General features: G+C 39.8%; 1 protein-coding gene across 1 annotated transcript in view; it reads right to left on the minus strand.

Moving 5' to 3' along the window:
* The window catches only part of mfn2 (mitofusin 2), a 40,184-nt gene that overhangs the window by 11,206 nt on the left and 15,533 nt on the right, over positions 1–13,445 (minus strand). Inside the window, exons 9-12 of the mRNA XM_079673767.1 lie at positions 12,633–12,700; positions 11,759–11,880; positions 11,458–11,584; positions 1,227–1,469 (exon numbers count right to left, since the gene is read on the minus strand). Of these exons, the coding sequence (XP_079529893.1) occupies positions 1,227–1,469; positions 11,458–11,584; positions 11,759–11,880; positions 12,633–12,700 (560 nt within the window). The remainder of the gene's footprint in view (positions 1–1,226; positions 1,470–11,457; positions 11,585–11,758; positions 11,881–12,632; positions 12,701–13,445) is intronic.

Consider the following 13,445-nt stretch of genomic DNA (forward strand, 5'->3'; position numbering starts at 1 on the left):
GTGAGGAGGAAGAGCAATGAAGCAAGATGCATACAAACACACCCAGTGTTCCTGGTGTGAACAAATATCTGGAGCTGTTGGAGGGTCTGACACGGACCTACAGGCAATCTGATGAAGACTAAACCCAAGGGACGGATTAGTACCTCCATGGGCCCCTGGGCACTGAGCACTCATGCCGCCCCCCCCCCCCCCCCCCCAACCCACGTACCAACAAGTAACACCACGCTTACCCAATCCTACCAACATGACCAATATTTAGAATTTTCAGTCAATCTGGCATGTCAAATCGCACACCTATTTGTCAAAAGCAGGGACGCAGCCACATAGTTCAACCAAAGTAGGTCTAGCCTTTTGCCCTTTCAGTCAAAAATCACAAGACAAAGATACAATGGATAAGATCTCAAGACAATGTATGGCTCAAGAAGACCTAGGTAATATCAATCAAAACCTCAGAACAGCACCCCACTTAATGCCAAAATATGACTGGCTGGCTGTACAAGTTCACGAGGAGTTCTATTTGTCACAAACATCGAGAGTTACAAAAGTAAAATATGTAGTGAAATTGTGTGGTTATAAAGTTGAGCGCATACATAGTGAGACCTACAGTACAGAGACCTACAGTAATTTGATCCTATGGAAAAGCTGTTTTATTTATGGCGAAGAGTGAGTGTCATTTAAAACAATGTATGATGAATGAGGTTGTGCCCGGGAAAAAAATTAAAAATCTTGTCACTGAGGGCCCTCTTTGCTCAAGGGCCCCTGGGCACTTGCCCAGGTTGCCCATATGGTTAATCCGGCCTTGACTAAACCGGGTCAGCTGAGCTCTAGGGTGGCCCAGCCCTCAGAGACTGAGGCATAGAAAGGATCATGTCCAACAGTGAGTAAAATGAGCCAGTGATAGGGCTTTGGTGATGTACGGCCCCGGCCCCGAGCCCACCTCAACAAGCAGTGCTGACGAAGAGCAACAGATCATCACACAAACAACGGCTGAAAGATAAACGATGACATGCAAACACATCCTGAACATGGGGGACCAACATCTGCTGTGTGTCCGGCATGAACGCACTATTCTCCTTATTAGAGTTCTTTGTTTCTTATTAGAGGTAAATAGTTTTGTATAATGTAATAAATAATAAATGCAAAAATACTTTAGTTTTTGTCTATGATATAACAATATACAACTTTATAAGCAATCAAGCTATCAAATATGTTTTGCGGCTCCAGACAAAAAAAATTGGTGGAAAAGGAGCCAAAATGGCTTTTTTGGACAAAAAGGTTGCAGACCGCTGGTATAGACCAAAGACTTTGGCCCGCCCTGTGCAGCTGACATTAAGGAAAAGAAACCCTGTGTGGTGTGTACTCACGTTCTTATAGACCTTGAGCACCACTGATGATGGGTGGAAGTCCATGTGGAAGTCCTCCACGAGCACATTGAGCTTCCTGATCTCCTCTGACATCGCATTGGACACCTGAACATGAGCAAACAGCGGGGGTGAAAACACTACCTCTGTTATAACCCACAGAACACCAGCATCTGCCAACACTTGGCAGACACATGATAAACAAACAAAAACAACATTTTAAATTGCAGTTTTGTTTGGACGAATACAGAGGGGTACCTTTCTCCAGGCTCTGTGTAAAATCATAGCAGTTTCTGCTGAATCGGGTATGACTGGAAAGCAGAGACTCTGGTGTATCTGATGAGCTCCATTGTATTTATGTGTGATGATCTTAGTTGACATAGTGGCTAATCCACTGTAGTATAAATTGACCTTGCTGTCGAAATCTAGCTTTTGGATAATCACAGCCTGATGAAACATTACATTCAGGTTAGGCATGGGCGGTATAATTTTTTTCATACCTTCATACCTTGCTGACATCATACCGTGGTATACGGTATCAGTCCCAATTTAAGGGGTCATTTCTCCCCCCAAAATTTTTTTTACTCACTATATCAACAGCCCCACCAAAAATATTTTCCACCAGCCGCCACTGACGGTATGACTTGGGTCGACTTGAGTGAGGTGGCGTTCGGCGGCAAATAGATGTTTCGAACGGTATATTATATGTTCGGTGTAAAATGCAGCCCGAGCCAGTAGACGCTCGCAAAGTGCCGCGACGTGCGCGCAAGTGCAAAACAAGGGCTGCATACATGACACATTGTGCAAATGGCACATTTTGAGATCAGATACAGGACGCGTTTGTAGATGTCCGACGTTGTTTCCATAGTGAGCTAAGTTAACAATATATCATCATACATAAACATTTTCCGGGAGTAAATACTTGACTTATTGAATAAAGTTTGCTTTATTCACTAAATAGTTTGGCAATATTATTCCGTGCATGTGTTAAAAACCTTATTTCCATTTGATTCATTGGATTACTCGCGTGAATGTTTAGCACGTAAATGCTTTCGTTTTTAAAACCGTCCGACCTCGACTACAAAACCATCAACCAGTTGCATAGGATTAAAAAATGTCAACACTCACTCACCCCGTCTTAAACATTCCCAAAGAAGTGCCTCTGTCTCTCGTTGTGCTGGATGAAGTCACTGGCGACGAGTAAACCCAAAATAGTCCCAAACAGGCGCAGAGGCATTTTTCTTTTTTCTTAGTTGTCCGAGTTCAGGGCCGGCAAATGCTGCCGCCATCTTGCTCAGCTCAGCTCTGTGCTGAGCTCTGAGAGCGGGAAAGACGGGCTGCCCTCCCCTGCCCTCTGCTGGCGCGTGCTGTGCATTACAACCAATGTCGTCCCTGTCAAAACTCCGTGTCAGTGTAATAGAATGAAACGCATCTGTGATTTGACGCACAGTCTGTTACGTCACGGTATTGAAAATCATACCGACGGTATTTCGAAATACCCTGGTATACCGTGATACCGTCATACCGCCCAAGCCTAATTCAGGTGACTAGAAAATCGAGTCAGTGCTGGGCTGCATCAGAAATTAGTTTTCAGATTTTCAGCTTAAACCTTTGAGGCATATACAGATGTAGCACTTAATTTCAGACTCCAGCTTACAGCTTCCTGCCTACGACCTGCCTAAGACCAGTATAGAGGAATGTTAAAGAGCATCTTGCAGGTTTTTATTTTTTCTACATTTATGCTTAAACTTGCTTGAAAATTACACTTAAAAAAGCGAATGCGGGATTTGATATGTTTGACGAGACATAAGGGCAGGAATTCAGAGGGAAAGGAGCAATTTTGAGCTCTGCTCTTAAAAATTGAATTTTTTTTAGGTCATATGTCAAACGCGTCATATTACATCACGCAGGGGACACATCTCCGCTCTCTGACCGCGGGTATAGTGGAGTTGCGTTGAGTAGAGCGGTTGTGTTTTAAGGAGCTGGTATTGTTCAGTAGTTTTACATTGTATTTCACCATTTGTAATCATGGTGCAGTATTGTGTTTGTGCAGGTTGCACAAATACCAGCCTGTCAGGACATCGAGTCTACAGTAAAAAGGACCGGAGATAGCGTTCGTTCCTGGGTGCGTTGTGCATCCACCTCCCTGCAGCACATACTCTCCAAAGCTTTATCAGGAAACCGTATTACTTCTATCTCCCCCCCCCTTCGCTGCTCTCTCTCTCTCTCCCCTCCGGTACTGTGTTGTTTGTGTGTGCGTGGTGGCTGTCACTCCTGACTCCCGGCTCAACCTCCACTCACCTGCTGCAATCAGCTGTGCACCCTCTCCGACTACACACCTGCTTTCCATCAAGCCATTTACAACGACATATCAACGGAGGCTCCACAACCTTTCTCCGCCAGATCGTCAAGTATCAGCCGTATCTCGCGTCTCCCCTCCGGTACACAGCACCATAGTGTGGAGTTGCATTAGGTAACGCGAGATACGGCTGATACTGTACTTGCGCATTAGTTTCTGTTATGGATCAGTATCAACAGTCCTGCCAGTAACGTTACTATATTATCAATGCTACTTTAGTTATAGCCTGATATATGATAGCTAACTTTACAATGTTGTGATGTGACATTAGCTAACATTCTGTAGCTAACGCCGGTCACTCACCAAGATAGCTGCCCAGTTCTCCACTGGTTCTCCACACACCACAGCTCAATTTCTCTCCGATGGCCGTTATTTCTTCTAATCCTTGGCTGCTCCTGGTCTCTTGGACGCCTAGCAGGCTCATAATTATAAGGTTGTGGTCCGTCATATGCATTCGAATATTCATGTTCAACTTCTTCTGTGTCTTCTGTGTCGAAACTAGCATTGGGATCCATGTTTATTAATACGTTACACCGGCCGCTCTCCCCCTTGTGTCCCCCGTGTTACGTCACACGCGGGAGGTCACGTGCCGAGGCTTTTTTATGCGGAAGTGAACGTTTCTTACAAAAACGACGCCAGATGTCACTGTAGTGTATATTTCTGTATATTTTTTTGAAAATCTAGTGTATTCATCATTTTCCTACACATTTATTCACAGGTGTCTTTAACCTGGAAGTTGCTCTTATATAGTAATAATAGTAATAATAATATATAGTCTTTATATATTAAATAATCATAATTATACTGTAAATGTTTACATTACACTTCTTTATTTGTTATGCTCATACTTTTACCTTTACAATCGTTTGCTTTAATATGCAGTATATCTTTTGTATATTTTTGTGTTTGCTTGCTCCTGCTCCCTTTCGGACACATACTTTATGATTTATTATTATTATTAATATGAAGATATTATTAAGATAAGATAAGATGTTACTTTATTGATTGAACATTTTAGTTTAGAGTGTGCTGTCCCACGGTAATTCAGAAGGCTCACAGGTCACATTCCGACCATTATTTAAAACAATAGGTGCTTTCACACCGTCTACAGTTTGATTTGTATAGAGGGAGCTCTGTGGCTGAATGGCCAGCGATTAGGTGTGGCGCATTTATCATAGGTGATCAGAGCTAACTGCCTGCCGTCAGATTTCATTTAAAAAACAGATCTGATTTTAAGACTATTTCTGCGCTCATAAAGAATGATAAGAATAAGAGTAATGCGTATTGAACTGGTTTCATTAATTGGTGAGTTTATCTAACACTAGAACTGCCAATCGGGTCAATTTGTGTGATGTGTGTTGTGTGTGTGCAATGTAACTTTTTTTCAATAAAATATTAAAGTCTCCCAGTCCGTGACTTGGTGGTGACTTGTTGTTAAAAATGGCATTCTAATAGCGGGATTTGACGGGTTTAGGTAGGCCTATACAAAAACCTCTGGCGGATCTAGTGTTAAGGTAATTAGGTACAGTAGAAGCCCTTTTTTATCAGTAACGAATTTAGCAGTTGAACATAAAAGTCAACTAACTGAGGGTCACTTGCAATGACAGTTTTGTGTCTAACTGTAAGCTTGTCACTCAGAGTAACCTACAGTTAATTTAGCTGCTGGAGAAGAAAGATCAGGGGGGAGGGGGGAGAGAGCTGTGGTTGATGGGCCATTAGTTGTGTAAATACACAGCTGAGAGCTGCCGTTTCATTCAGACCGTTTAAAAAACGGTAACAACGGACTATTTTTCAAGATCAAGATCCCTCCGCTACGCTTTGGGATCCTGATCTGCCGAAGAGGCTCCATTAAAATAAAAAATACTTTTAGTGAATTACTGAGTTTAGGCACGTTAATAACGTTTTAATGAAGTTGAATACAGTATATTCATATTTGTCAGTGATTTCATGTCAATTATGTGTGTGTGTGTGTGTGTGTGTGTGTGTGTGTGTGTGTGTGTGTGTGTGTGTGTGTGTGTGTGTGTGTGTGTGTGGTTAAAACACTTTCATGAAGTGAAGGAGGTTTTCCTTCTATAAAACAGCTGTGGGCAGCAGTGAGTGTCACGGACATGAATTCATAGATCAAGGCAGACTGGTGCACACACTCTCCTGTCCTGCCAGGCGACACGCCCGTTCTAAGCCGTGTCCCTCACTCCTCACCTCCCTAGCTGCATCCCCACAAAGTGTTGTTACATCGTTTCAGATGTTATGTGCAAACTTGTCACCTTTCGGCGAAATTCACCGTTTTGAATCCAAAATAGGTCGTTTGTGTGATTCATGTAGATCTGCAATAAAAATATTTTTGGGGTCTGGGACCCGGAGTAATCTGCGGCCGAGAGCTGTTATGTGCCATCATGACACGCATAGTGTTCTTTTTTTATATATTATAATGAAGTGCGAGCTGTGTGCTCGAGTCTTCCTGCCTGTCGGCTCTGCTCATGGATGTATAATAAGGCTCTGCTGCTCCGAGATGATGGTCTAGCTTTAGCAGCTACATTACCTACGGGTGCGTTCGTTAATATTAACTGCGCGTCCGGAGTCACTGTGGCACAGACTGGACCGCTTGTGAACAGCTGTTAGAACGGGCCGTTCAGGTGTTCAGAGCAGAGCTCCCTGTCGGAGCGGCAGAGCGTGATGTGAACTGAAACGTTTTTCTGTGGCAATATTATTTAAGGAATCGTTGAGCTAACTAGCTAGCATACATTGTCACTATCTGCTAACGTTAGCTTTCGCCTTTTATTTCTAATAGTTTTTTTCATAGGCTATAAACAGAGGTGGTATAAGTATATATATATATATATTGTACTTGATATATATATATATATTGTACTTGAGTAAAAGGAGAAGCACTCAGATCTTGTACTTGAGTAAAAGTAGAAGTACTCAGATCTTGTACTTGAGTAAAAGTAGAAGTACCAGAGTGTAGGAATACTCTGTTACAGTAAAAGTCCTGCATTCAAAAATGTTCCTCAAGTAAAAGTATTGTCATCAAAATATTGTTAAAGTGGCGACAGTAAAAGTAGTCATTGTGCAGATTGGTCCATTTCAGAATAATATATATGATATGTTTTATAATGATTGATCATGAAATTGTTCTCAAAGCTGGTAAAGGTGCAGCTAGTTTGAATGACTTTGTATACTGCAGGGTAGCTTGTGGATTTACTCCAGGTGGAACTAAAGTCTGATTTAACACTTGATTATATTTCACATCATTCATCCACATCTGTAAAGTAACTAAAGGTATTAAATACATGTAGGGGAGTAGAAGTACACCATGTACCTCTGAACTGTAGTGGAGTAGAAGAACAAAGTAGCAAAACATTGAAATACTTAAATAAAGTACAAGTATCTCAAAATTGTGCCCAAGTATAGTACTTGTTGAGTCTATGAACTTAGTTACTTTACACCATGTGGCTATAAAGATAAAAAGACTTAAGCCTTGCACAGAGGCATAAAAATAAATTTTCAAAAAGCTCAACATTGCTGCCAAAATTATAAACTGACTGCTACACAATTTAAAATAAATGCTTTTATATATTTCTATTAGATGTGACTCTTTGGCGTTTCTGTTATTATTAACACTGCTGCTTTAGTTGTTCTGACTGCTAAAATCCTCTGTCATTCCGTGGGGTGGGGGAGCCGGGGGCTCGGATCCTTGTCACCTTTTTCATACAGATGAGTTTGCATCCCAAAGCCTCAGTCACCTTAATTCATGTAATAAAAACATCTCAGGTCAGTAACACTCAAAGCTAAATGTGCAATACCATGTTCAGCTATGTTACTATTTATAATGTTATTGTTGTTACATCAGAAGATGTACATATTGAAATGATTTCTTAACTTACAGTAGGCTATTTTTTACAATGTGTGTTGGAAGGATTTATTAAATTACAATGAATATTGTCATTGTTGAAGGCTTTTAGAGAAGGGTGAACTATAAGCCTGAATTACATAAGATTTTATACCTAAAAACATAAAAGCCACAATAAATAAATCACAATTATTGTAGTTATTTTTACCTTCCGTATTGCTTTCAACCCACCAGCTTTTATGGTGTTGTTACGTCACTAACTGTAAACTTGTCACATACAGTCTATGGTCACTCAGAGTAACCTACAGTTAATTTAGCTGCTGGAGAAGAAAGATCAGGGGGGGAGGGGGGAGAGAGCTGCCGTTTCATTCAGACTGTTTAAAACACTGTAACAACGGACTATTTTTCTTAGCGGATGCATGTCAATTTAAATCAATACATACAACTATTTTTTAAATCAATAAAAACATTTTCTAAATCCATAAAAGCATTTAAATTAATATTGGGAGTCATGTCGTTACTTTGTTGAGAATGTGGCCATGTAATAAGCGGGATAATTTGCAGCGACTTGTTCTTTATGGGGAAAATAACACCCGTCATCTCCGCTACGCTTTGGGATCCTGATCGACCGACGAAGCTCCATTAAAATATAAATATTTTTAGTGAATTACTGAGTTTAGGCACGTTAATAACGTTTTAATGAAGTTGAATATAGTATATTCATATGTGTCAGTGATTTCATGTCAATTCGGCGAACATAAACATAAATGATCGTGGTGAAGATGATGATTAAATTAGGATTAAAAATCGAGAGCCGGGTATTTCCTCCCGTTCGTTTTTTTCGACAAACAACATTATTTTGTTAAATAACAACATGGTGATGTTTTGTAAATGATTACATGTCTCTTATTTAGCACAGAGTATGATATCCGTGACATATGGATCTTAACAAAGTTCCGCTGTACATCCAGCGTACTGTATCTGACTTTATTTCACATGAGCTCCAGTGTGGAACCCCACTGCACCCCCTGGTGGATCAATGATCCATTGCAGATGGCTTCATTGTAATTACATTTATCTATCACGGGGGCGGTCTCAAGTCAAACTGGAGGTTTTCCCTTGAGCGAGGGCAGATCACGTACCAATCACGGCCCTCGCGTTTCAAACTGTCTGAAATGAATCGCTACATCTGTACTGTTGACTGTTTTTATGGGACCATGAAATGTCCCTTTCCCACACCCGTCCCCCTTTTAAAAGAGCGGGGGAGTGTGAGAGGTTAAAGGCCTGCTGGTCCCCCTCAGCTGCTGGGAAGGCAGGTACAGTGGGGCAAAAAAGTATTTAGTCAGCCACCAATTGTGCAAGTTCTCCCACTTAAAAAGATGAGAGAGGCCTGTAATTTTCATCCTAGGTACACTTCAACTATGAGAGACAGAATGGGGGGAAAGAATCCAGGAAATCACATTGTAGGATTTTTAATGAATTAATTGGTAAATTCCTCAGTAAAATAAGTATTTGGTCACCTACAAACAAACAAGATTTCTGGCTCTCACAGACCTGTAACTTCTTTTTTAAGAGCCTCCTCTGTCCTCCACTTGTTAACTGTATGAATGGCATCTGTTTGAACTCGTTATCGTTATTATATATAAAAGACACCTGTCCACAACCTCAAACAGTCACACTCCAAACTCCACTATGGCCAAGACCAAAGAGCTGTCAAAGGACACCAGAAACAAAATTGTAGACCTGCACCAGACTGGGAAGACTGAATCTGCAATAGGTAAGGAGCTTGGTGTGAAGAAATCAACTGTGGGAGCAATTATTAGAAAATGGAAGACATACAAGACCACTGATAATCTCCCTCGATCTGGGGCTCCACGCAAGATCTCACCCCGTGGGGTCAAAATGATCACAAGAACGGTGAGCAAAAGTCCCAGAACCGCACGGGGGGACCTAGTCAATGACCAGCAGAGAGCTGGGACCAAAGTAACAAAGGCAGTAACACACTACGCCGCCAGGGACTCAAATCCTGCAGTGCCAGACGTGTCCCCCTGCTTAAGCCAGTACATGTCCATGCCCGTCTGAAGTTTGCTAGAGAGCATTTAGATGATCCAGAAGAGGATTGGGAGAATGTCTTGTCATATGGTCAGATGAAACCAAAATATAACTTTTTGGTAAAAACTCAACTAGACGTGTTTGGAGGAGAAAGAATGCTGAGTTGCATCCAAAGAACACCATACCTACTGTGAAACATGGGGGTGGAAACATCATGCTTTGGGGCTGTTTTTCTGCAAAGGGACCAGGATGACTGATCCGTGTAAAGCAGGGGTGTCAAACTCAATTTCATCGCGGGCCACATTGGCATTATGGTTGCACTCAAAGGGCCGGTTGTAACTATATAAATATACATATATAAATATATATATATATATTAATATATAATATATAAATATATATATATATACATAATATATAAATATATAAATATATATATATATATATATATATACATATATAATATATACAAATATATATACATATATAAATATATACATATATAAATATATAATATACATATATATATATATATATATATATATATATATACACATATATAAATATATACATATATAAATATATAATATATATACATATATAAATATATAATATATATATATATATACATATATAAATATATAATATATATACATATATATATATAAATATATAATATATATATATATATACATATATAAATATATAATATATATACATATATAATATATATATAATATATATATATATATACATATATAAATATATAATATATATACATATATAATATATATATAATATATATATATATATACATATATAAATATATAATATATATACATATATAAATATATATATATATATATATATATATATATATATATATATATATATATATATATATATAAAATAATGTACTATATTACATTATTGCCTCTGAATTGGGTTATTATCGGATTGGGTAATAACTAACTAAGTTTGAAAGCAGAAGTCCAGGGCAAATAATTGCAAGTCTCTTCAGTGCACATGTCACAAAACGAGATGCATTGTGGGACAGGTAGTTTATGGGCAACATGCCTCTGTAAAGTGGCATGTAACCGTATAATACAAGTATTATATTCTTTGCAAGCTCTTGCGGGCCACATTAAATGAAGTCGCAGGCCGGATTTGGACCCCGGGCCTTGAGTTTGACACCCCTGGCGTAAAGGAAAGAATGAATGGGGCCATGTATCGTGAGATTTTGAGTGACAACCTCCTTCCATCAGCAAGGGCATTGAAGATGAAACGTGGCTGGGTCTTTCAGCATGACAATGATCCCAAACACACCGCCTGGGCAATGAAGGAGTGGCTTCGTAAGAAGCATTTCAAGGTCCTGGAGTGGCCTAGCCAGTCTCCAGATCTCAATCCCATAGAAAATCTTTGGAGGGAGTTGAAAGTCTGTGTTGCCCAGCGACAGCCCCAAAACATCACTGCTCTAGAGGAGATCTGCATGGAGGAATGGGCGAAAATACCAGCAACAGTGTGTGAAAACCTTGTGAAGACTTACAGAAAACGTTTGACCTCTGTCATTGCCAACAAAGGGTATATAACAAAGTATTGAGATGAACTTTTGTTTTTGACCAAATACTTATTTTCCACCATCATTTGCAAATAAAGTCTTTCAAAATCAGACAATGTGATTTTCTTTTCTCATTTTGTCTCTCATAGTTGAGGTATACCTAGGATGAAAATTACAGGCCTCTCTCATCTTTTTAAGTGGGAGAACTTGCACAATTGGTGGCTGACTAAATACTTTTTTGCCCCACTGTATGTGATGTCATCATGTTCATGTTCACCTGTCTCTCCACCTCCTCAGTGATCTTCTTGATTTTGGCCTTACAGTCCATGGTTAACAAGTCCAACTGCTTGTCTATGAACTCCAGCCGGTCCTGGCGGTCCTCTTTGGTCTCAATGCAGTAGATCCTACCAACACACACAAACCACCAGGTGCTGCTCATTACCATTGTTCATTCTGTTGGTGCTTATGTAGAATAAAAAACTTTTATCTGATTTATTCACCCATGATCATATGCGTTTCCAATCTTTGGTTCACATGATCCATACAATTGAACAACCCGCTTTTAATACCTGACTTACCTCTGCTCTTGCGCAGCCACGTGAACAGAATCCATGATGCGGCGCAGGGCTTCAGAGATCTGCTTTGCCCTCACAGTGTGCTGCTCAAACTTTGTCTTCACGGCTGACTGAGAGATGCACTCCTACACACAACAAGACACACGTTGATGTTAAAAAAAGAAAAAAGAACAAGACTATGACACCACTGGTATACAACAACATTTATCTGCAATATGTTCTGCTAATATTAGTATTATTACTACTGGCTGCTACTCCTAGTTAGTCCATCCATTACGGCAACAGGAATCTTAAACAACTATGTGCAATAATAATTTTGCCACCACACTTCAGTCTACAGTGCATCTCTTGTACATTTTAATTATTATTATTTTAAATACTATGTGCATGTTCTATTTTCTTCGTCTCTATCTATAATACTTTGCTGTAACAACGTACATTTCTCCTTTGGGGGTCAGATAGAGGAATTCTGAGTCTAATCAACTCAGCACAGTGGATGGCTGCCTGACTCACAGGTGACTTCATTACTCTGAAATTCACTTTTGGTATTTGGAATATTTGGTTACTTAACACAATGGATAACATGTGTGTCATTAAATAAAAGCTTGAGTTACAGACAGTTATTTTTGAACGGAGCACATACATTAAGGAATTGGTTTTGTTTTGCCATCTTATCTAAGTCATCTCTGTTGTCCAGGACAGAGAAAGGTCCAGAATGTGTTAAGCCTAGCTTAGCGCAAATACTTAAAGCAGGGGGGAACTTCCAGCCTCCTGTCATCAATAACGGAGTGTCACTGAAGTCAAAGTAATTACATATAAATGTATCCGAGTATTCACAAGTATCGTGAATTGAAATCTATATCCGTGAGGATCTTACCTCGAATCTCCTCTCAAAGTTCTGGAACTCAAACATTCTGGCTTGAAATCCTTCTGCAAGAGCCCCCCCTGAAACATAACAAGAAATGCAGTGCTGTAAAAAACATCAACACCGAATAGATGTCCCTCCAGACAGGACCACTGTGGTTCAGCTGGGATGTTTATTTTAACTCAGGCAGGTAGTCAGAGTTGAAGGAAAATGTTTTTGGTGAAAATGTGCCAATACAGCCTTTTCAACATTTAAAATTGAAAACATATTTCAACCAAATATTAGGAATTACAGTATTTTCAACTGACATTATGAAAGGAGAAACTTACAGATGTCCGATTGAAAGAGATTTGACCAAAAACATGGAACAATGCGTTTCATTTCATTTAGCTGTTGCTTTTATCCAAAGCGACTTACAATGATCCAAGAGGAAACAAATTCAGAACAGCATGAATCCTGCGAGGAGTTTTTAGTGCTATATACAGAAATGAGGTGTGGTCCAAACAGCTGGGCTTCCAGTCCGCAAAACAGAGGAAAGCCCAACATCTGAGGTTTATCCCAATTGATTATCTGGCCTCCTTCTTTCCCTCACTTGCATCTCACCCTCGCGTCTCTCTTCCTCGCGTCTCACGTCTCACAGCGGCAGCACTAAGAGACAGAGGAGTCCTCAGGTAGGAGTTGGGATATCCTCGTTCACTCCAGCCTCCCCTTAATTGTCACCTGGGATTTAGTTTTCACATGTTAATTGAAATGAGTTCATCCATCTCTTTTACTATAGTTTTCAATTTATTCTTTTCGGTAGTGTATTTGTTTTTTCCAGGTATA

Source organism: Notothenia rossii (assembly GCF_949606895.1).
Source record: "Notothenia rossii genome assembly, chromosome: 4".
Classification (NCBI taxonomy): Eukaryota; Metazoa; Chordata; class Actinopteri; order Perciformes; family Nototheniidae; genus Notothenia; species Notothenia rossii.